This window comes from Vanacampus margaritifer, chromosome 2 (assembly GCF_051991255.1).
Source record: "Vanacampus margaritifer isolate UIUO_Vmar chromosome 2, RoL_Vmar_1.0, whole genome shotgun sequence".
NCBI classification, from domain to species: Eukaryota; Metazoa; Chordata; class Actinopteri; order Syngnathiformes; family Syngnathidae; genus Vanacampus; species Vanacampus margaritifer.
Genome location: NC_135433.1, coordinates 21,399,980 through 21,425,448, shown reverse-complemented (window position 1 = coordinate 21,425,448; position 25,469 = coordinate 21,399,980). Strand labels below are relative to the sequence as shown.

The window sequence follows — 25,469 nt, the reverse complement described above, 5'->3', positions numbered from 1 at the left end:
TGAACATCCACATCCCTGCAGGTGCAAAATGTAAGTGATAAAAGAGAAACCTTTCATTTGCGCCAACATCTAACAAAAAGTTATAAACACCAGTTGTTGTTTTTTAAAATCATGTTATTGTACATTATATAGGCCTACTGCAGTCCAGTTTGCACATTATTTGTATGACATGTTATGGCCTATACGTCCCAAACTGACATACAGGCGTTATATTAATAATAAATACATATGAACCATTTAAATAAATACTGTATATGTACATGCACTGGCCGGCCACAACATTATGAACACTCAACTCAATGTAATTTTGCGGTATGCTTAATATTGAGCTTGTAATGTGTGGATGTGATATTTTTTTAAACTTATTAGTATTGATTATATAATTTCAGTATATTCTATACGTCTTTTAAATATAATTGTTATATTAAAAATGTATTTGACTGTCGTTGATGTTGTCCAATGATTATGATTATTATGACAGTGTCATGCTACTATTGGATCTCATTGAGTCATCATAATGTTGCAGCTGCTCACTGTACATTTATACACACATTAATCATCAAGAGGTGGAGAGTTCAAATATATGACCAAAAATATAATATTCACTCCCAAATGATGAACACTCCTGTTGTTACTTTCTCACTAGCAGCGATGATGTTCCTGCGTCAATTTGACCTGAGAATGTTTACCTATACCAAAGTGTCAGGAAAAAAAAATCCCAATAAACATTGTATTTCAGTTGTCACTCAATTTCAAGAATAAGTTTCCACTTGTAAAATGACAGCGGGAAAAGTGAGGATGATTAAAAACCCACGTCCCCCACAAAGTGTGACAAAAAAATGAGGGGGAAACCTTAGAAGTTGTGAAAGTGTGGGTGTCCGAAGATGTACATGCGCCCAGGATCGAGAGACTGTGTAGAATCTGATGTTGAAACCTTTCATCGGTGTTGATGTTTGTACGCCCACATTTCCCACAAGTGTGATGAAAAGTGCTGTTGTGGAAACATGTCACCAGGGAAAACCTGTGGTATCGGAAAAATGTTTGGGTGTTGAAATTCCCACATTAGCTCAGGGGGTGATGAAAAAGTGTGGGTGTTGAAACATTTCACCGGCAAAGTGTAAGTGTTGAACCCTTCTACCAAGTGTGTGTTTTACAACAACCACATCCCCAACAGGTGTGACCAAAAGTGTGGGTATTGAAACTTTTCACCGGCTAAATTGTAGGTCTTTTGGGTGTGACCAAAAGTGTGGGTGTTGTCACTAAGGGTATTTCAACACCAACATCCCCCACAAGTGTCACCAAAGTGTGGGTGTTTCAACTCCCACATCCTCCCTGGGTGTGACGAAAAGTGTAGTTGTTGAAGCCTTTCACTGGCTAAATGGAGGTGGTTTTGTGTGCGACCAAAAGTGTGTGTTAAAAGCTACCACTACTAAAGTGAGGGTATTTTAACACGAACATTCTCCACGAGTGTGACCAAAAGTGTAGGTTTGGAAGTCATTGGTCATATTCACGTGTGCTGTTCTGAAAAAACAAAGTTGAGTGGAGTACTGTTTATCCGCGTCCATCACCTCCTCTTCTTGCCCCGTGTGCTGATTCGCTAGCGAACAGCCAATCACAGTGATCAAATGCCCCCGACGCCCGATGCCGATTCAAAATGTTGAATATTCTGGAAACGCCCTCCCCCAACGTATTCCAACTCGACCCGACTTCACGACAGCAATATACACACTGGTCAGACGGCCCAATGCTGTCCGACTCCCGACGCCGGATTGGTGTATCTAGGCCTTAAGAATGTCGGTGTTGAAAGCTTTCATCTGTAGTTCAACACCATCATCCCTCAGCAGCGTGACAAAAAGTCTGGGTGTTAAAAGACCCGCATCCCGCAAAGGTATGAGGCTCCTGGATCCACGTGAAAGCTTTTCAGGCAAAAAAATATATATACGATATTTGTTATGCTTGTCCATAAATGCGCTACAGACAAGAAACCGAAAACAGGTTTCCCGGATGAAAACATGGCCACCATGGTGTGCTAGGATAGCTTTTGGTTTCATTGAGAGTCCAGCAGCACAAGGTCAGCATTCTGTCACTGGTCCGCTACTTGGTGTCGCTGCATGGCCTGAATCACGGCAATCTCTGTCGCCTCTTTCCTCTGGTTCCGGTCTTGAAAAAGCAACCTGCATCGGCAAATAAAATAAAAAAACGGTCATGTCAAGATCTTAAAATGTGAAGGGCAGCTGGTAGATGACCTGTTTTTGGTTATCCTCTGCACAATGGCGTCTGTGGTGAGGCTGTTCCCGCTGTCAACATTGCGCAGGATTCCTTGCTTTCTGGGCACCTGGAATTGTACAAGTTTCTGTTTGTTTTGAAAGCTCTGTTACATGTACAAGTAAATTTGAAATGAGATGCTATGCTATGCTAGATGTCGAATCGGTAAGATTACCGAATGAACAATAATGAGCTCCAAAAAAAATAAATAAAGACACATCCAGATTGTGAGTTGTTTTTTTATTTTATTTTTGGATCTCAGTTATTTTATTTAAAATCAAATCTGATGCTCATTTTCTTCTCATTTTCAATTGTGTTCTGCTTTACTATTTAAAAAAATCTGAATAATGCATAAAAATAATAATTTGCAGTAATAATCAAAATATGTTAAAGTTAAAGTACCACTGATTGTCACACCCACCTAAGTGTGGCAAAATTCGTTCTCTGCTGCTCACCGCTCCTTCAGGGGCCGCGCTCGGAATCATTTGGTGATCTAACCCCCCAATTCCAACCCATAATGCTGAGTGTCAAGCAGGGTGGCAATGGGTCCCATTTTTATAATCTTTGGTATGACCCGGCCAGGGATTGAACCCACAACCTCAGGGCGGACACTCTACCACAAGGGCACTGTTATATCCATTTTTGCATATTTTTGCTTTGTCTTCCCAAATTTTATCAAAAAAATAAATAAATACATCTGTTTACTCATTTCATTAATTTAAAAAGCTGAATCATTAATTTTCACTTTGTGTATTGTGGATTGGATTTTCAGCTCTCAAGTGTAAATAAATGTAAATAAAAAGATATGAAGAATCCCATTTTGGTTATTTTTAATACAAATTTAAATTTTGATATTTAAGAAGAAAGCATATATATATATATATATATATATATATATATATATATATATATATATATATATATATATATATATATATATATATATATGCCCTGCGATTGGCTGGCAACCAGTTCAGGGTGTACCCCGCCTACTGCCCGAAGCCAGCTGGGATAGGCTCCAGCACCCCCGCGACCCTAGTGAGGAAAAAAGCGGCCAAGAAAATGGATGGATGGATGGATATATATATATATATATATATATAAATTAGGAGTGTTAGAAAAAATCGATTCGGCAATATATCGCGATATTACAGTGCCCAATTCTCGAATCGATTCAATATGAGGCCGAATCAATTTTTAAACATACATTTTTTATGGAAATATTCAACAAAACGTCTTACTTAGGGTTAGGATTCACACATTAAGCATGGAAGAATGTTATATTAATGGAACATTAAGCCTTAATTTTTTATTTCTGTGCTGTTCATACATGAAACAGACTGCAACCTGAATTTTCAGATTAATAAATACATTTTCATACAAATCTTACAGTGTATCGAGTTAAAGTTAACTGATTAGTATTTTCTAAATTTGAGTTAAAAAAATAAAATAATCGCAACAATCAATTTATAGATTCGCATCGGGATTAATCGGTATCGAATCGAATCGTGACCTATGAATCGTGATACGAATCAAATTGCCAGGTACTAGGCAATTCGCACCCCTAATATATATATATTTCAAAGTTACGCACTAGCAAAGATTAGTTATGTTCAAAGAGGGTTATTTTTTATTTGTATAAAAAATTATCATTAAATGTTTATATTGTGTTCTCAGATGGTTAGTTTGTTTTCTTTTGTTTAAAAAAATATAGTTTAATGTTCAGATTGATCTCTGAGTTTCTTTTGACATTTCAATTTAAAAAAAAAACATTTTCTTTATCTACTGCCAAAGTGGTCACTGAGCTTAGAGTGTCACAGACTGTCATCAGCAGGTTGCTACAGAGATACTGAGAGACTGGAAGAGTCACAGAAAGAAGTAGAAGTGGACGTCCTTGATGATGATGATGACCGTTACATTGTAACCGGATGATGAATGCCACTCAACTCCAGGCACGTTTAACACGGGCCTAATTTCATCTTCATAGACGACAATGCTCCAGCTCGTGGAGGTGGCATCACCAGGGAACGGCTGTTGAAGACTGCTGTACCTCAAATGGAAAGACCTGCACTTTCTCTAGACCTGAATCCTATTGAAAACCTGTGGGATCGACAGAGTCGCTGTGTAGAGGCTGGAAACTGCACCCCAGAAACTTCAATGACCTGAATTCTATCTTCATGAACATGCCTCAGCAGACAATGAGTCGACTTGTGAACAGCATGAGACGTCGTTGTCCATCTGTAATTCATGCTCAAGGGCACATGACGGGTTATTGAGATGCTGACATTTTTTGATGTGGTGTACCCACAATTGTTGTTAACTTTTCTTTCAATGAATTGTCTACCTACTTTCATGATATGATATCACTGCAGCGTGCACTTTTGACATTTTCCATAAATTTCACCTGAAAGCCAAATATCTCAAACTCTTTGTAAGTAGTGTATATATCACACCCATAAAAATTCAAACTGACGCTTACGGCATATGGGTCAGATCCGTCCTTGTTGGGGTAGATTTGTGTCTTTCCGTGGCATACGAGGTCCACCTGCAGAAGACGCCGTGAAGTTGCTTATAGCATTTCAGGTGTTAAAAGAACAAGGGTGACTGCAAAACACTTACTTTCAAATGATCCAGCAAATCTTTGGTGACTGCAAATGGTGCGCCGATCACCACCTCGGAGACGTACTGCAACCAAAACCAAAGCCTTTGAAATGAGGTCAAAGCGGTGATGACTCGGGAAAGGGTGGCGAGCGATGATGCGAACGTACCCGGCAAGCCAGGACGCTTAGAGTTCTCTCATGGACGTTCATGATGGGGTAGTTCTTCCCTTTGTAGCGGTTCACTTCCTCCAAAAAAAATAGCATAAATCATCTTGAACGCGGCGAACGTATGAACGAACAAGTTATGTTAAGATCCACAAGGATTTTACATCTTGCCATGTAGTCAGCTATTACTTCTAATGAGAGTTGCTGAAATGCTACCGGTTGGTAAACTCACATAACAGCCAGATAGCAACCCCGATTGCAAAAGGCGTTAAGCAAGATTGATAAGGATTTTACCCAAAGTGCTCGTAATAAACACTCACTTGGTCAAAGTGCAGCCCCACAATGATGTATGGCTTGTCTGACATCTTATGCACTGCCCGCACGAAGTCCACATGGCCAATGTCTGACAGTTGTCAAGGAGACTCTTACAGCAGAAGAGGTCAAGTGCCGTTGATTGTAGCTCTAAACGGAGAGAAAAAGATACGGAACAGGTCGAAGGCCCCGGCCACATAGATAATTGTGTCGCCAGGCTGCGGCTCCTGGCCCGAAGCGAACTGGATGATCTTCTGGGAAGTCTGAAGGAACTGAGACACCCCCGTCCAGGGACTGTGGCTCTTCTGACCATTGGAATCCTGTAATCCAAACACAAACAGAAAAAAAGAAAAACTTGTTTTAATCACTGACATGAAGTCAGACAAAATCCTGTTTTAGGTCAATTAGGAAAACCCAAAACTTTCTGCAACATGCCAGAATAATGATACCATTTTTTTTTAGACAATGTTTTCTTTGTAGTCAGAAGTTTACTATTGATACATTTCATTAGTATTTGCTACCATTGCCTTTAAACTGTAAGACTTGGGTGAAATATTTTGGGTATTTGTGCAGAATAGTTGGCAGGAATTTGGGCGCATTCCTCCTGACAGATGAGTTTTAATTTTCAATAGAACTGATATCTGGCCTTTGTAATGGCCATTCTAATACATTTACTTTATCCTTAAGGGACTTCGTAACCAGTCTGACTGTACGAATCAGATCATTGACCATTTGGAAGACCCAACTTTAACTTCCTGGCTCATATCTTGAGATGTTGCTTCGGTATTTCCACATAATGTTCTCTCCTCGCGATGCCAGCTATTTTGTGATAATACCACGCCTGTATTTCACAGTTTGCAAGCTTCCCCATTTTTCCTCTAAACATAATGACGCTCATTATGGTCAAACAGATCAATTGTAGCTTCGTCACACCACAGGACATGTAATTGTCTCAGTGTGCAATTGCAAACTGTTATGTGAGTGTGTGTGTGTTGGGAGGGCTAGCTACCATCCATCCATTTTCTTGACCGCTTTTCCTCACAAGGGTCGCGGGGGTGCTGGAGCCTATCCCAGCTGGCTTCGGGCGGTAGGCGGGGTACACCCTGAATTGGTTGCCAGCCAATCGCAGGGCACACAGAGACGAACAACCACACTCACAATCACACCTATGGACAATTTGGAGTGTTCATTAAACCTGCCATGCATGTCTTTGGAATGTGGGAGGAAACCGGAGTACCCGGTGAAAACCCACGCAAGCACGGGGAGAACATGCAAACTCCACCAGGAAGGCCGAAGCCCGGACTCGATCTCACGTCCTCTGCACTGGGAGGCGGACGTGCTAACCAGTCAGCCACCGTGCTGCCGGCTAGCTACCAAACAAACTTAATAAAACATTGTCATACTCATCTCTTCTCATCCTTTTATCATTTCATTACTCATGTTTCTTAAAACCTTTGAATAAGATTTTTTTGAGATGATGTAATCAGTCATTTGCGTCTATGAAGTATTTAAGGCTTTTTGTCTGGTCACCGGGAGCGCAGACTTTGATGTGCATGGAGCCAATGACGTGTCTCTGCCATTTTAATGACTAATAGTGTAATAAATTACCGTAAAATCCAATGATTATCACGCACCTGTGTATAATATGCCACCCCAAAATCATCCTTAAAAGCATTTTTCTCTCTGCTCTTCTGCATATCTGTTCCCTCGATTTGCTTGAATCCGTTGTCAATCAGAGTGAATAATATGAATGGGTAAAGATTTGAAACATAAAAAATAAAGTGCTAAATACTTTTAAATCCAAGTTTAAAACTATGGAGGTAAATATGGTGCAAAACTAACTTGTAAAAAAAAGTCTAAATTTGTATCTGTAAAAGTCGTGATTTGTACCTGTAAAAAAAATGTGTGCCTGTAAAAAAAAAATTTTGGATCTGTAATAAAAATGTGTACCTGTAAAAAAAAAAAAAATTGTATCTGTAATCATGGCTCAGTTAATGTCACATGACCAATATAAAAAAACAGGTGAGCTGATCTCTCTCTTTTTTTCCCCCTCCAGTTTCCATATCAATTGTGTCCTACCCTAACACTAAATGTCCGCGAAGACAGGAATTACGTCACCCTCCACAACTCCACCACTCCACCTCCCCCACTCTTTGAAGTATGATTTCTCTCTCTCTCATTCTTTTTTTTTTGTAGGCCCTAGCAGCTAGGGCCTAGCTGATATCAACAACCAATTCCACACAAATACACAAATGGTTGTTACAGGAATAGGAGCAGGCGGGGTATTTATGATTCCTGGAAGAACCCTTGGTTATAAAGTTAATGTTGCAATAAGGAACTTTTTTCCCCAAAATAACTTTACAAGAAGCTTTTTATTTGACAATTTATGACTGAAATGCCTTCTAATTAGTAGATGAACACCTTAGCTGTTCTCAATGGGTACTCCTGCAAGTCTCTGGCCAATAGTTTTCAGACTGGATTCAGGTTAGAATTTCTTGCACCCTGTCAGCGGATGTGACGTAATGTCAATGGTGTGTATGTGAAGAACGGTATGTGCAGTTTCATTTTTCGTCAGCAGGTGGCAGTCGCGATTCAAAATGGAATATTCTACGTTCGGTAGCTTTTTAAGTATTTTTTTTCATTTTTAGAAAACCTCTTCTGGCCAACATGATGATGATGATTTTGGCACGACTACCAACCTTTCCAAAGTTGTCTGTGCGCTGCTGGTAGTCAGAAGCTTCCTGCGCGAGGTGAGATGACACAGTCAAAATGGCACTGTGACGTGAATGGCGTCAATGTGAAAAGGACTCACGATGTTGCTGTGATGTGCTTTAGTCATGAGGAGCATCCTGCCAACCAGGTCAGTGGTTGAAACTCCCTGTGTTCTCTTGCATTCTCTGGAAGAAGCCATGTGGCCAAATGGAAATAATCCTTGTTTATTTCAGTTGCAAACTGTTGATCAATTGAAGAGAAGCGAGTCGTACCTGTAGCGTCCCGACTCTTTGACTTCCTCGTACGTGTCCTTGCCGTCCACTGTCAGCGTTAAATCGTCTGCAAGACCAGACGGCAAATGACGCTTTGGAATTTTTTGTTGTCGTTTCGAGACACCAAGTGAGACGGACGCGTACCGCCGTGCACGCAGAAGTCGCAATTGTACTTGTCGAGGGTCTCCAAGGCGGTGACGTAGGGCGCTCCCTCCACCACCTCGTCCACCCATTTGATGGCCCGAACCATCTTGTACCGCTCTTCCTGAGTGAAAACCGGCGGGCCCTTGTGCTTCGAGATCTCACCTGGGAAAATCATCCAATGGGGAAAAAATGATAGTGGCACATTTTGTGGAAATCTGTTACCTTTGTTGACCAAAATGGGACGTTGTCGTAATTGTTTTAGTTTGTGTTTCAAAGTTGCCGACAGCCTCTTGGATGCCTCTCCCACTTTTCTTCTCATCCTGTCATTCATTGTGAAGGGATGTACTGTACAGTTCTAATGTCACGATTGTGCTATGTTTTCTGCACTTGATGATCAAATGTCTTCACTTTGTTCCAGCGTATATTTAATGCCTCTGAGATTCTTTTGTAACCTACTCCTGACTGACACCTTTGAACATTGAGATCCTTCTGATGCTTTTGGAAGCTCTCTGTGCACCATAACTTGGGCCTACAATGCGCTTGTCAAGAAAAGCCTGCTAGAACATCTGAACTTTACTGGGGTTAATCGGGGGTACTTTAAATGGTGGCAGGTGTGTGCTGACTCTAATTCAACATGAGTTTGAATGAGATTGGTTACTTTTGAACACAGCCACATTCTGTTTTAAGAAGGGTGTGCACGCTTGTGCAACCACATAATGTTGTCGCCGGGTTTTATTTTTATATCTCTTGAATGGATTTTTGTTTTCTATTTTAGTTGTATAGGTTGTAGATCAAGTTAATGATGGAAAGAGCTTAAAAATTATTTAGCTTGGTCTTATTGTTTTATATCACAAAAAAAAGGCATTGGAACAGGGGTGTGAAGACTATTAATATACGCTGCTCCTTGTTCCTTGCTTGTTTTTATTGTTTAACGGTATCTCTCGGTTGTTGCTTGTACAATGCTTTGTTTTGTTTTTATTTTTGGACGGACTGATTTCATTTTCATGTAGTTTATTACTGACTGTAACTCCTGACTTCATTTCAGTGTTTATGGTTAGCATGAATTTCTAATAGACACAAAACCACACATTCATCTTTGAAGAAATCAAATCCAAATCAATTTCCACACAGCCTTGAAATAGTGCGGTGCAGGAACAGAATTAGTCGGTTTTCATTAGAGCATGGCTTTGTTGAATGTCTTTATTGTAATTGGGTAGAAATGGTCTCTCCATGGATTTATTTGTCTTTTCTTTCGCTGAATCGAGTTCAAAGGGGGACAGAAGGGGTGGGTAGCATCCTTAACAATGTTTGCTTTCTTTACACAGTGGGACGTGTGCATTTCTCCCAGGGAAGGGAGAGGGCAGCCTTCTATCAACCAAGATTTGTTGAAATCCATTTTGTGCGTCCCCCCAGTAAACCTAACTAACAAACGTCTTTTCTCACAAAAACAAAATTAGTTTAAAGTAAATGTAAGTGGTTCTTCTTTGCTCCTCACCAACTTTTGGTTAGGTTACTGCATAAACCTCCTAATGCCCTACCTAATGGACAAACGGCCGTCCCTCACGGCTAAACCACAACGGGTTGGCATTAGTGATGGGACGAACAACACTGGTGCGCCAGCACTGTGCCGAGTGCGCAAGTGTGAAACCCCGTATCGGCGCGTGTATCGCTTTAATAAAAAAAATCACGTGACCGATACAGGAAGTGTGTCGTTTGGATGTGCCGTGCCAAACTGTATTTATAGGTAGACAAACTGTATCAACATGTTGCGTGTTTGTTGGATGGAGATTAAACTGTTTGCTGTTGCTGTGAATTTACCTGTACCTGTTGGATTTTTGTTTGCTTCCACTCATGGATCGTTCTAGAAAATTTTCACAAGTCTGGAATCATTTTGATCTTTTGACGCCACATAAGGTAAATCTTTCCCTACTTTGGCCATTGTTTACTGTTATTTTTTTTAATTAAATGTGTCTACTCGCCTTGGAGGTATCACACTTCAAAAACTTTTGTTTCTCAATAAAAATGTATGACAGAATCTGTTTTTAGTGTGTTATTACATATGGTTTAAAACTTTTAACAAAATCCCATACAGAAGTTAAACATTTTAACTTTTATTATTTATTTTATTACATACAAATTTGCTATATTTTACAAGCCAACTCATATGAGCATCTAATAAACAACTTAACTCTAACTTAGCAAGCAAATGGACCAACTGAAATTATACAAAGATGAGATCATATTTTAAGTAAAAGATTAGCAAGTGAATAAATAAAATTTATTAAATTTATTTTATAAATAAGCTAATATTAAGGTTTACAGCATGCACGTTTTACCATCTTATTTTCATTTTGTTTATCTGCAATGATTTTAGATCTACAGCAGAGGTCACTATTGAGTGACCAACACAGTGTCAATACAGTTTGTGTAATGTGTCAATACACTCCTTGAGGTATCATCATCCCATCACTAGTTGGCATATTATAATCTTAAAATATGAAGAAGAAAAAAAAGGTGATAACTGAGCCTTACTGTCTGTGTGCACGCCCACAATGAGGTAATCTCCCATGGCCTTGGCCTGCCGCAGCTGGTTGGAATGACCGTAGTGGACCATATCATAGCTGAAAGACAACATAAAGAAGACAGAAAAGAATCATACGGGAGTTTCCTCATGTGGAATGTGCTTTGATACCACTGTATGAGTTTATGTGCAATTTTAGGCGTCCACACAGGTCGGTTCAAATATAAAGGTTATTCTGGTACAACATCTAGAACCAGCATATAAGAACTATAATTATATTCACTTTACATTGCTTCCTATTAGTTTGACTTTACATTGCGTGAATATGTACAGTTACATATATTTCCCATAATATTATTATTTTTTATACTTTTTTTATATTAAATTTGATACACCAAATTTTAATAAGCTCACTTATACAGTATTGACTTATTGATGTTTGCCGTTTTGATAAGGTTGACCATTAAAACAATTTTTTTAAATCTTTTTTTTACCCATTCAAATTGATTTTCTTTTATATAAGTTTGTAAAAGCAGCCATGATTGATTTCAAGAAAGTTTAGGCCATTCTAAAATACATAGTAAAATTAACATTTTAGTTGTTGTTTTTTTAAAAACAAAGTGATTTTTAATGGAATTTCTTTTTTTTAAATAAAAAAATCAACTCATACCAAAATACAATGGATACCTAATTTATAACTTGTGGAATATACATTTTTCAAAATTCTGGTTGACATATCAAACACTGACATAACCAATCCTCCTTGGTGGAGGCAATAGTTGAAAGTTGCCTAGATTTCATCAGCACAATAGCAAACAATTCATGGTATGGTTTCCGGTCCGCCTCAACAGATGACAACGTGGAGGCGGACTTTACCCATCCTTGCTGATGCTTCAGTGACACAGCTGACCAATCAGAGTGAAGCAAGTTGGTGTTGGGGGGTTGAAGCATCCACAACAGCGACAACACATAGTGTGATTGTACTGCGCTCTCCTTGGAATGCTGCTGACAGAGATTCCAACAACACGGCTCAATGACGGCATATGGGCCGAGAGCTCATGTTGACGTCGGCACTCTTTGGCGCTCTCAGCCTGCCGGTTATAAAAGTTCAGGCATTCCAAACATTCGGAAACATTCCGGGGGGCCGAGCACGCGTCCAAAGCCGCGTGCGCATTACCAGAATTCTACGGGGAGAAAAGCGTTGTAATCCAGGGCCCGAAAATGAAAAACATCCTTTTTGTTGCTGCACCACAGTAGGAAAAGTATGATGATATCCATTGAGTTGCTGATGAGCTGGAGCCTATTCCAGTTGACTTTGGGCCAGAGGACTGGTCGCAGCCAGTCTCAAGACATATGTAGATTAAAAATTAAAATAAAATACAATTTTTAAAAAGTACTCACATTGACACCTATTGACAATTTAGTCTTCAGTGTACCTAACATGCAAGTTTTGGGAATGTGGAAGGGATTTGAGATTCAAACCCAGAACCCAAAAGACTGACTGGCAACCAGTCCAGGGTGGACACCACCTCTCACCCAAAGTCAACTGAGATGGGCTCCATGTCACCCGCCACCCTAATGAGGACAAGCACAAATGACATTGCATGTCTTGCAGATTTGACTGTTTTAATTAAGAAGCAGTTATCATCACTTTACATTTGGAATGTTCAAATATGACTTAAAATATTGCTCTTGTTGTTAATGTATACATTAACGTGACTGTTACTATAGCTACTGTACAAAAGGTAAAGGTAAACTAGGGCCGTTCACATTAATCAGCTGGTATTAGCTCTTTTAAAATTTTTGATTTCCATATTAACACATTACAACATACATTACATCTGCATGTATGGGACAAAAAGAGTTACTATATTGATTATATATCATTTTATATAACAATATTTTCATATACCAATTGATCCGCCGAAACGCGCCGATTAAGTGGTTATCATTATTGTATTATCTCAAATATCGACTCCCTATCAGTCGGGCTCCACTAAAAACTGTAATACTGTATTACTTTTTTTTTATCAGATATTGCTTTGGCACCATATTAGGGCGATTCAGAAGAAATAAAAAATCTGCAACTTTTTTCGAATGAGGATGAGAAGGGAAAAAAGAGGCAAGGGGGCACTGTCATGTAGTTTGCATTGTAAATACTGAGTCTCTAATAATTGAATTCTAATATTCTGTCCGCCTCATTTATCTCCAGGAGAGGGACAGATCATTAGGAACAGCTCTCACTTTATCACAATGGGCAACAAACAACCTAATAGAGTGACCCAATGGATAAACTGCAGCAGGCCCCAAGATCCCACCACCCCAACTACTTCTCTCACCCCCAGACAATGTTAGTATATTACAGACAAATATACTCACCATCCATCACACCACACGCAGACCCTTCGCCTCCTCTTCTCGGGGCTGCCCGCCGGAGCTCCGGGTGTCGAGCCGGAGACCGCATCCTTGCTCACCTGGTGTGGTGGGAGCCGGTGGTGGTGATGGTGGTGGTGCCCGTTTTTGAGCATGCTTGAAAGCCCCGGCCTGGGAATGTTTTCTACGACTGCTGCCTCCAGTTTGGTCGAAGCGGTCGTGACTCGTGACGGTGGACTAGCCGACACAGGTCGTGGACTCGTGGAACAGCAGCGAGCCGTTACGCTGCGTCAACGCCGCCTCCTTCTAACGCCCGCTTTGAGTCAAGTCGCGGGAGAAAATGGACAGGAAATACCCAACTAGCTATAAAGATGTCATGTTACATTTCTAACGGTGATTGTTTTGTTTTGAAAGGGCTAACCGGAAAAGCTGGGTTTTAAGCAAGTAGTCTTGACGCGGGTGGGAATCACGTGACGAGCTCGTGTTACATAATGACGCGAGCTCTGTGCTGATCACATGACCGGCTATTTTACCCAGGCTACCTTTTGGGCACGTGTAACGGACATTTTAGCTTCGATTTGAACCATTTTGAAAAGTAATTAAAATGAGTATGTTAACAATATCAATATCTAAATGTATATATTATTTCATATATTAATATTTCATATTAATTTAAATTGGATAATGCCAAACAGGGGAGCTAAACCAAGGGCCCTTCAATATTGTGAGTAAGCAGTAATATGTAGTTGTATAGTACAATAACAAAACAGTAATAATTATGTCAATACACTCAAAAATAAAACGGATAAAATATAATAACTTGAAACCATAACAATGTGTGAACATTGGGGGGCGACTTGGACCGTAGTAGACACTTTAATGCCAGTAGATGGCGGCAGAGATCCATTAAGATTTCTTGGAAGGCGCTCAGTGAAGAGCGCTGTTTGAAGTGAACACCGTACCGAACCTTTATTGATAACAAATCATTTCTTATTAGTATTACTTAGTTTTTCTTAAAAAAAAAACGGGTAAACGTCACTCTGAGGAGAGCAGAGGGGGCTTTATAGATGATGCAAGCTGGCTAACATCTAAAATATGAAGAAACCAAAATAATAAATTTTATCACACTCAAAAACCATTCTTACCACTTGGGAAGTGCTCACTACAAAGCATTGGGGTCTTGGTTGGTCCCCATTGCGAACCGTCCGCTCCCATTCTTTCACTGCTTTTAGGCCTAACATTCTCCCCCCCCCCCCCCACACACACACACACGTTTCGGGGTCCATGGGAAAACATGGAATGACAGTTTAGTTTCCATCATGTTAACTTGAAACATCCAACCGCACAATAACCAACCGCACAATAACTTTTAGGCGTATTGTTTCGGTCATTTCTGTGACTTTGTTTGCAAGTCAAAGGCAAAAACAATACAATGTTTGTTTTAACTGGTGCAGAAATATCAGAAATGCTCAATGATCTGAATTGTCCATACCTGTATTCCTTATATTTCAGAATCAAACGTGTAGGTTACTCTCTAGGGCTTACCTTGTCAAAATATGCTCGTAAATGTTTTCAACTTCTGTTGACTAAGTCTGTCGGCTTGTCTTGCTAGCGAGAGCAAGACTTATTGCTGATGCTAAGCTAGCCAAAGTATATTGCTAATGAAATCTGGAAAATTAGCATGCAGTAGACAGACTGTCTATCTATTAAAAAATGAGAACAGCATTGAAATGGAGGAAGGTTAGCCAAGGGAGTTATGACGGCAACAGATCTGCTGAAGCAATATATTTGACATCCCTCGCCTTATAGGATAATTTTATTTATTTTAGTCTGCAACATCATCTTGTGCCAGCCTAAACCACCAGTTTTAAGCCATCATAACTATTGCCCTTTGAATCTGTCTTAGCATGTAATGCTAAGTTATGAGCTAAATGAATATGTGCGCCTTGTCAGGATGAATGGTGCCGTGGGGAGTCTGGGGATAAGGGGTTCTGGAGGGGGCCCTCGAGAAGTGGGCCAGGCAGACACCTGGTGGCAGGAAGTGGGTGAATATGAACAATGTGGTCCTACATGGCCCGCAGCTCTCACCTTAACCCAGTCTATCGCATCAATCAACTTCTCACAGGCCAGCTGTCCCTTCTCGAGGAGAATGAAAAAGGGGGACGGCAGGGGGGTGGGGGGATGGTTTGTATGGTTGTGGTGAGCAACCTCTTTTTCTGGTACTGGTCATCCAGGACCATTTCTTATTGCAATATTGCAACATTAACACTAGTGTTGCATGGGTGTGTGTTCGAAATATAATTCAATTACAAGTCAAATTGACACATTTCACAGTCCCCATTGCATTATGACTTCATTATTGACATTTTTATGTAAGCCTATACCTAATTTTTATCATGACTTTATTTTATTTTTTTTACTTTATTGTAGCAATACATTTTTATTCTCTTGAGTTTACACATAAAAAAAGGTTATTTTTCTATTATAGTACTTACTAAATATTGCAAAATCTGCAACTTTCCTTTGAGTGAAATTATATACTATTTTTTAAGATATTTTTATGGAACAAGTTTTGTTCATTATATGACTTTTATCATATTTTTGTTACTGGACCTGAGGTATTTTAATGAGTGCAAGACTGATAAAAAAAATAGATTGGCCATCTATCTCTATGGATGATTTAGCAAGTCAAGGTTCAGACTACACCCACGGAGGGGTGGTGGGGGTGGAGCATGCTTGTCCCAGCCCCATGGGGATGCGCACAGATGACTAACTCACCACACACCTAATCTAGGACAAGCACACCTAGACATCCTTCATGACTCTCGCATTTTCATCGCCAGAAACACGTCCACGGAGGTTAGCCGAAGTGGGTCGCCCGGCGGCTTTTTTTGGATCATGGAAGGGAGAAGGGAAAAAAATGATGCCATGGAAAATGATGCCGCCATCCTAAAAATCCGCCTGACCGCAATCCAAGTGGGTCATCAAGTATGATAAAAGCAACACGGTGAAATTATTTTTTCCTCAAACATTTTATTGATCTTATAGAAAATAAAGGAAGCTGTATCAACAAACATACAATATATACATCAATAACTTAAGACACCTCACATTTAAATCCACATCGTATATATCAATACATACGGGACTTATCTACAGATTGCAAAATGGTACAATAATAATTTAATTTATAAATAGTTACAATTTACTGTTCTCATACAAAGTACTGCTGCATTTTATTACAGCCCATACAGAAAAAAAAATACTTGCCACATTTGTATTACTCACTTTTTTTAAGCATCAAAACACAGGGGCGGCATGGAGAAAAGACATAATTGCAGTCGATTGTGTACAAAGTTTACAAAAAAACAAGCACATGTGCTATTTATTCTCTCCAATTATTATAACCATTTTTTTAAACTGCAAAATTAAAATAAAAGCTTATTAGACCGTACAAAAAAATGTTGCAACATGAAACAAAAATAGAAAATATTGTGGCAGGTGTTACTGACGTGGTGTAGCAGCACAGGAATCTCGCTTATACAAATGCACAAAACACGAACAAATGCACAAAAATACACAATAATGACAAAAATATATTGCAAGTGGCCCTTGAGACATTTTCGACATAGTCTATTGCAGTGACTCTCAAAGTGTGGCTCCCTCTAGTGGTATGAGAAAGAATAGCGGCTTAGTACAGTTCAGTTATATTTATTTAAAGTTGAAGTTCAACTCTTTTTGCGATTAATTTTTAATAACTCTTGGACCAGAAAAATGACAGCATGAAATAATACTAGCGGTATGGTGCCTTGAGATAAGAGCGCCTTGATTTGGCGTCAGCAAACTTTGCAACATCCGGCCACTATCGACTCACATTGGTTTCCTTGCAGTGGAAAGACAAGATCAGTTGGTGGCGGTAATGAGCCAGTGAATAGGAATTCATTTTCCATGTTTGCAGGTTATGTGGAGAAACATGTTCTTACTAAGTGCTTTCACACGTCTTTACTTTTACGTGAAATAGTTAATTAGGAAAATAATAAATAAAATTACACTTTTTTGCCTTTATTGGAACAGGATTTTTTTTCTCACCACAAACTTTTTTCTTGTAATTTTTTTGTAAATTCTTATTTTCTTTAAAATCACAGCTTTTTGTGTGTGCAAATTTTTCTCTCACAACATTACGTTATTCTTAGTTTCATGTTAAATTACTCTCACTTAAATTACACTTTTTTTTTCCTTTTATCGTAGCCATACTTTTTTTCTTCCTTAAACTTGATTTTTTTCTTCTTGTTAAATTACTGCATTCAATATTTTGTTATCTTCCTTTTACGATCTTTTAACGTAAAATTACACACTTCTTAGCCGTTACTGCTGCAAATTTTTTTTCTTCAGAAGTTTTCCCCCCTTGACAATAGTATTTTTTTCTTAAATATTACTAATGCGTAAAAACGGTGTATTTTGGGGAGAATGGATTAACTGCAAGTCCATTTATTTAATGGGGGTTAAAATGATTTGAGATACAAAGCGTTTAAAAAATGCAAGCATGGTCACGGAACAAATTAAACTTCTATCTCAAGGCACCACTGTACTACTACTACTACTACTACTAATAAAAAAAAACACTACACTGCAGATGGTTAGGTAGCTCTTGGACCTTGGCATCACTTTAGTGCACTCAGGATGCCAAATTTGAGGGCAACCACATAAATAACACAGGGAAAAGGGGGAGGATCACAAAAAAACAGCAGTTATTACAACACAATATGGTCACGTCAACAATATTGATTTAAGACTCCATTCACACCTTTCCACTGAGTTGCATATTAAGGGTCACTTTTTTCACCCCTCACCCCGCATTACCAACACGGACTGTGGCTACATACTGTTCACCTGCATACACCCCCATAGTCGCTTCATTAGGTACACCTACACAGTTCAATACTGCATCCAAAAAGATGTCAAAATGTCATCAAAATTCCAGTCAAAAGCAATAACATTACAGGAAAAATTGTTTTCTTTCCCCATACAAAAAAAAATATTGAATTTTTGTGTAAAATAAACAAATAATTTTTATTATTTTTTATTATATGAGTTTAGAGGGGGGGAAAGCCATTGAATAAGGAAATTGCTAAAGGGGGTGGGGTTTGGTGGAAAATAGAAAAAAAAAGCTTTAAAAAAAATAATTTGTGGGGGAATATTACAATGAAAAAGCCTTAACTTGACAAACAATTAAAATTGTATTTGTTTTTTAAAATAATGCCGGAATATTACAAGAAAAACAAACACACTTTTGGATTGTTTCCAAGGAATTGCTTGTTCTAATTCTTATCCTTAATTACAACTTCATCCTCAGGTAATAGCTGCAAATATTTTCCACTGACCTTAGATTTCACCCACCATACAGCTTGTTTGGCTTTTGCAGGTGTACCTAATTCTGTGTCTGTTGAGCGTATATGCAATATATCTATATACACACACAGTGTGTGTGTGTGTGTGTGTGTGTGTGTGTGTGTGTGAGTTTATTGTGAGAGAGATAAAGCGAGGCAGCATCTGTATAGACAATTGCGGTGGCACTCTGAACACAGTTTGAAGATACTTGACACACGCACACATAAAAAGGTGGACTTCACAACACGACCACAGTAATAGACGCATCGACATCAACAGCGGGCTACATCTGATACACACTTGTGTATTGTTATTGTTAGTTTCCCCACTCAATAGACGCCAATCAACACCTCGCTTGACCAGCATGAGACGAGGCGTGCAAATTCTTGAGAGGAACTGATTGTAACTCTACATGGTCGTGCCGTGGATTGGAGCCCTTTACCATAAGCTTATTATTATGAAAATGCTGAAAAACAAACACAACATAAAATAAAGAGCTGCCTCGTTGCTTCTCTTCACGTTTGTTTTTGTGTTCTCCTTTAACATGAAACTGTTTTGTCCTGAGCAAAACGAGCGTAGTGCACACAAACCCTCAGCCAAAAAATAAATAAATAACTAAATAAATAACCTGAACAGAGCAGAAAGATACACGCAGCCTTTCATTTGAGTGAGTCATAATAAAATGACATAGAAAAAGTTGATCACTCCTTAACTCATTCACTGCCATTGACGACTATAGACGTCAAAAATTCATGTGAACTATTTCTATACTATTAACATTTTTTTCATTTCTTTTTTTTTTTTTTTTTTACAAAAACCTATATTTTTATTGTACATTTATAACAGATATAAAATTATCATGCAATTAATTACGATTAAACGGCCCTTATTTTGAAATATTTTTTATTAAAATTAGGCCCGTCAGGCGATTCAATTTTTTAATTGTAATTAATCACATGACTTCACTTGTTGACTAACAATTAATCACAAATTTTATATCCGTTCTAAATTTACACCAAAAAAAATCCTAGTTTTTCATACTCTTGTTAGCAAAAGTGGAAAAAAATATTAAACTAATAGAAATTGTTAAAATGAATTTTTGACGTCTATAGGCGTCAATGGCAGTGAATGAGTTAATGTAGGCCCATTACAGTCTGGAGTAGGGTTGCAAAATTCCAGGAAGTTTCTATCCTGAAAATTTGTAGGTTTAGGGCCAGCGATTCTTAAAGTACACAAAATAATTATTCAAACAATATAAATGCATAAGCGCAGTGCAACAATGGCTTAAAATAATGTTGAATTGGAAATAGGATATTAACAGGAATGAACAGGGTACTCGCAATAACAGTGGGTTTTAAGTATGATTGAAAATACAATATTACAGAATAATCCAGATATTTTTTTTTTAAGAAAAGTGTCGTAATATTCTAATTATCCTTGACAACTTCAAGATACAGCATTTCATGGTTGAAATTAAAACATTGCGGAACAATCTGATAATTCTGGGAGAATGAAGTACCGTGTATCCGTGTCAGGTTTTGAAGCTCCACTCCACTATTTTTTACTGAACCATAAAAACATGGTGTGATTGTCAAGGAAGAAGCTGAAAGTGGGAGAGAAAAAGGAGAGCATGTGGATATTTTGGAGGGTTTTAGCAATGGTCAAGTGCCTTATTCACTGACTGCACCCATGCATTTTGAGACAAACTATCAATATAGTGCAATACTATTGCAAAAAACTAAATTGGAATTTGTCCAACCAATTGAATAGCTCCATAAATGCTTGGTTAAGCATCTCAAAAGAAAATTTCCAGAATATGGAAATTGTCCATCCCTTTGCAACCCTAATCTGGAATAATGGAACCTCTCCTATTAGTAAGCAAGTGTGGATACTGAGAAGTAAAAAAATGGGTACCTTTAATCAATGCTGTTCAGTGAAGCCGTACATGCATTTTTCATTGGACAGCGACGGACTGCAGCATCACTCTCAATTTCAGGGGGCAAAAAAAAAGAAAAAAAGAAGAAGCTATTTCCCGATTTTCCCCCCCCGAATCATGAGGTGGCTTTGGACCTAAATATCACAAAAGAGGAGGAAGAAGAAGCGAGAGGAGGAAACCACAGATGCCACAACGACAAGCTGACCTTGTTTACACCACCTAAGTTTAGCTCTACAGACTGACTGGCTTCAAAAATAGCACGGCATTGACATCTATACAGTGAACGACACTGCCAAAACTTGTCACTTAAAGAACACGTCACATCACGCGCTACCTCACAGTACGCGCCTAGAGTCACTAGAAAAAAGCTATCAGACTTCAATAGTAAGCCACTTTTGGTACAATTGCAAAAGAAAATGGGGGAGGGGGAGTCACATTTTTTTCCACCTTTCTATAAACAACAGAATGTATTCTACCTGGTAATAAAAAAAACATTTAGATGGAGTGGGGGAGCCTCCAAAAGCCAGTATTATACAAGAATGTCATTTTGTTAGCCTATTAGCATAATTGCCGTTAACACTGTACTTTGCATAAGGACAACACCATGAGGAGTCAACAGGGATGCTGATTGGCCTATTGCTCTTAGCAGTCTAAAATCACTCTGCCAAACCCTCACCACACCAGTTGGATTAGAATTATTTTTTTTTTTCTGAAAACGTTCAAAGATGAGTTAGGCAATTGCGCGATTAAGCTAATGGTTTGTGGGTTCAATATTTTCGGGGCTTTTGAGGTTCCCCCACCCCTGCTATAATTCACATAGAGACGAAAGAGCTCCACATCTTAACCATCAAAACAGTAAAGCTTGTGTGAGATTTTTTTTTTTTTTAAATATCTGACAGCCCTGTAAACAAAAACAACCTAAACTCCACCAAATTTTCTCTAAGAGTAGATTGAATGGTTACAACATTCAAGGTTTGCATCCCAATCTTTTTTTCTTTTCTTTTCATTGTGTTTTCAGTGCATACACATATTATTGCATCTACGGGTCATATCGGCAATGAATAGTTCTGTTAAATGCTGTCGCGGGGCAATGAGCAGAAAACAATGTTCAGATTTGAGGCGCATTATTTGACTCGTGATCCTTGAGTAGTTTCTTGAAAGGGGGAAAAGTGACTTTTTGATTGATTGTATACAAATGTTGTAGTCAGTGCCTGGCCTGACCACCCATCAAAGGTAAAATTAAACCAAGTATTTATTTTTTTAAATCTCTGCCTATCTACAGTGGTGCCTTAAGATATGAGCTGAATTCTTTCTATGACCATGCTTGTAAATAAAAAAAACACTCATATGTCAATGTTATTTCCCATTGAAATAAATGGACAAAGCATTAATCCATTATAGCCCCCCCCCCAAAATAACCAAACATTTTTGTTTTTAAGAAGAAGAATAGCACTTGACTCTATATAGTGTACTCTAGAAAAACAGAGTAACAACTTAATTAAATGGAATGTAAAAAATTAAATGCTGCAATTCAATTAATTGTGGCTTTTGGTGTGCGTGCCTTGGCCATTGGGAGGCAATATATGAGTAATTTAGACACAAAATTAAAAAGAATCATACTTCTCCCCACCGCAAAGGTGTTTTCCATTATGTTAGCACTAAGCTAAACAGACTCTTTTTAAGGCAAAGCTACTGCTAACCTCGTGTAATTGTTTGGTGTGACAATAAAAGCCCAATTGGGAGTGGCATTAAACAGTTTGAAGCCTCTTTTTTGATTAATTGTTCAGTAGTCGCCACATTGCTGCTTATTGTGAAGTAAATTGAAATGGCTCGTATCTCGAAATACTCTGTAGTTGAGTCACTTGTATCTCAAGGCACCACTGTGTATGTAAAATCTGTCTGTAAGCCAGAAGATCACTGGTCCGCACACTAATTGACAAATGTATGCACTGCACTTTATGAAATGCTGCATCTGAGTGAAAATGATTGTGTTTTTCCGGGCAGTCAGTTATCTTGACACTCTGGGCTCTGCTTGTGCAGGTAGAAACTGCTTGCCTCGTCGTACCCTCACAGCAGGCTAATTTCAGAAATAGGCTGTGTGTACTGTAAAGTGTGCTATGATTCTTGATCCTTGGGGTATTTCCACTAAAGCATGTCACAGACATGTTATTAAGACACCTGGGAAATGTTTTAAATAGTGAACAAAAATGCATAATGTCTCTTCCAATATACTCAAGTCAGTCAGTGCATAATAACAATTGCATGGGTTTGAATGCTTCCCGTCTAGATGTAGAGAAACTAAAGATTTTTTAGGATTGTACTGGCTAAGAGGTGCTAAAAGACAAATATAGCGATCCGGGTTTCACAAACAAATATAGCTGCACCAGTTGTCCGAAAACAATATTGCCATTGGAATGCCATATGTTACAATGCACTGACTATTTTTGGTCTTTCCGCTACTACGACCTAGCCTCCGTTTTGGATTTGACGATGGTGATTACGCTGGTGGCGGCCACTTTACCGGGGATGAAGGGCCCGATGACCGAGGCCATGGGCCCGCGGGCCGAGGTGACGGGGTTGCGCGCCACAGTCCTGGCGAAGCTCTGCAGCGCCTCGTACTTGGAGCGCAGTGCGTCCAGCTCCACCTTCATGCTGGCGTTCTCCGTAGCCAGCTTGTCCACTTCCTGTTGCAGCTGCACCTTCTGCTTCTCCAGCTCCTCCTTCTGCGTGACGCGTTTCACCCGGCAGCTGGCGGCGTAGCCCCGGTTCTTTAGCGTGCGCCGCCGCTGCTTCAGCTGAAGGATCTCATCCTTGGTCAGGCCGCGTAGGTGCTGGTTCAGCTCGCGCACAGACATGCTCACCAGCTCGTCGTCCGTCAGGCTGGTGCCATTTTCGCCAGGCTCTCGCTTCACCTAAGGCATAGGGGAGTTTGTCACTGTGGGGACAATAAAACTATTCTGCTAATTGAGGGATTCAAGATCTGTGGTGCATGGGGCGTGCATGCAGGATTAAAAGTGTGATGGCCAGCCACCCCCTATAACACATGAAAGATCCCCCCCTTCCACTAGGCCGAGTTGTTAAACCCCATTTCCTCTGCACCCACCCAAAAGATCAACAATACTTTGTACCAGCAAAACCACCTCAAGAACCTGCACTAGTGGGTCCAGCAGAGGAGGACTGTTATGCTGCTTGGAGAGAAAAAGCTGTCTGGTACCTTTAAGGCCTTGTTGCCCTTGTTTGGAGTCGTCATGCCCCGAGAGCTGCGTCCACCTGTGCTGCTGGCTAGTCTGTGAAAAGAAACACATTCAAAGAAACACACCTCCGTATGTGCTTAAATAGCCCCAAAACGTTACAATCTAAAGTGATGATTGGGCACATTTAGATCAGGTGTCAATAATGTGGCGCCTGCGGGCGCTGACGTTCTTAAATGCCCAAAAATCACCTCGGGCCAGCCCTTTCAGCAAAACAAGTTGAAAGAAGTGAGCGTTAGCTAATAAACTGACACCTCATTATGACATTGCAGATTTGTCTCATATTAGCGTTGCCCAGTCTCCGTTATGGCTTTGCTACTACTTCACCTCAGAAAATGAAAAACTGCTGGTTTGATTTCATCCCCTGCAGAACACTGTGTTGTGACAGTTGCTTTCAACACAAGGTAATGTACAAGTGAGTGTCAAACGTGGAAAAGTGCCAGGTCATCAGTGAAAGTATGGCTTGGGATTAGTGATAGACTGATGTTTTTTTCAGGGCCGATATTCATTTGCAGGAAGAGAAAATATTAGTGTCCTTTTTTTAAATTTTATTAACTTTGTTGAAATGCCATGAACTTTTCAAATTTTTAACACTTTGAAAGGTTTTTCTTTTAATTTTAAATATACAAAGAATAGACAGCTTTGTTTAAAAATGATAAAAAATTAAATGGAGTGTTTGTTACTGTAGATAAAGTTTTCAAAAAAAATCTACATATTTGATTAATTTTAACAAATTTTTTCATTTTTTTAAATTCCCAGTGTCAGCATAATCTTTTATAAAGTGGAAATTGAAATAGTAAATAAATGAAAAGTTCCCTGTATCTCATTGAGCAACAAATGCATGCGAAATTGCGAATGTAGCTAATTTGGGGTTTGTGTCAGGGTTTATAAAAGGTTTCACAAGATCTTCAAAAACAGTGAAAAATTGTCTGAACATGTTCAAAATGTATTTGCAACAAGTAAAAACTGTAAACATCTTACACATCCTGATGAGAAACTAAAAATTCGTTACATTTGCAAGCATTCACTACTCAGTGAGATGCCAGCTTTATCAGCCTTCAGTTTCGTAAAAAGGCCGATGCCGATATTTGCCACAATGCCCAATATCGGCACCGATAATTGGGCCGGATAATCAGTCTATCCCTACTTGAGATAATAATTTTAAGACAAACAGGAGGTTGGGTGTCCCCCACTTTGTTTGCACTGATCCACATGCACACGCACAAACACACACTTACAGCTGCGTGGCCCTCTAGGTGCTTTACACTACATCCCACTAAATGCTGCATCAGCGACCCAGGCGTCTACCGCTGTGAGCCCAGCACGCACATTGCCTCCATAAGCTGATTTTTGCCTGGTGGCATGTTTGCAACTAAGCAGACAAACAAATGCATGTCAAAGAGGGCGGAAAAAGGGGGTCTTGTTTTGTTTTTTGTTTTTAAGAATTGCAAAACAACAAAAGGAATCCCCAAAGACAGGGGACACATGCTTGAGGATTAGTCATTCTGTGCAGGCATGAACCTTAGCGAG

The 25,469-nt window shown here is 39.3% G+C and overlaps 2 protein-coding genes across 2 annotated transcripts in view; both read right to left on the bottom strand.

Moving 5' to 3' along the window:
• Window positions 1-127: 127 nt before the first annotated feature.
• On the bottom strand, window positions 128-13,675 carry LOC144044609 (ethanolamine-phosphate cytidylyltransferase-like). Its single transcript, XM_077559126.1, has 13 exons — window positions 13,371-13,675; window positions 11,003-11,091; window positions 8,471-8,632; window positions 8,327-8,393; window positions 8,155-8,239; window positions 8,042-8,083; window positions 5,515-5,662; window positions 5,351-5,433; window positions 5,034-5,111; window positions 4,885-4,950; window positions 4,745-4,810; window positions 2,247-2,335; window positions 128-2,174 (listed from the first exon to the last, which is right to left on the bottom strand). The coding sequence occupies exons 1-13, from the start codon at window positions 13,517-13,519 to the stop codon at window positions 2,084-2,086; spliced, it is 1,215 nt and encodes a 404-aa protein (XP_077415252.1). The 5' UTR covers window positions 13,520-13,675; the 3' UTR covers window positions 128-2,083.
• A 2,702-nt stretch (window positions 13,676-16,377) lies between these two features.
• The window catches only part of LOC144044129 (transcription factor MafG), a 32,091-nt gene continuing 22,999 nt past the window's right edge, over window positions 16,378-25,469 (bottom strand). Inside the window, exons 2-3 of the mRNA XM_077558352.1 lie at window positions 23,903-23,975; window positions 16,378-23,600 (exon numbers count right to left, since the gene is read on the bottom strand). Coding sequence (XP_077414478.1) covers window positions 23,148-23,600; window positions 23,903-23,938 — 489 coding nt within the window. The 5' untranslated portion in view covers window positions 23,939-23,975 and the 3' untranslated portion in view covers window positions 16,378-23,147. The remainder of the gene's footprint in view (window positions 23,601-23,902; window positions 23,976-25,469) is intronic.

Bases quoted from the DNA above. Each gene is read 5' to 3' on its own strand.
- LOC144044609 (XM_077559126.1), bottom strand. From the start codon at position 13,519: ATGCTCAAAAACGGGCACCACCACCATCACCACCACCGGCTCCCACCA. The intron at 8,394-8,470 runs GTACGCGTCCGT...CTGGTCTTGCAG, and splicing joins CGACTTCTGCGTGCACGGCG to ACGATTTAACGCTGACAGTG. The intron at 4,811-4,884 runs GTAAGTGTTTTG...CGTCTTCTGCAG, and splicing joins ATTTGCTGGATCATTTGAAA to GTGGACCTCGTATGCCACGG.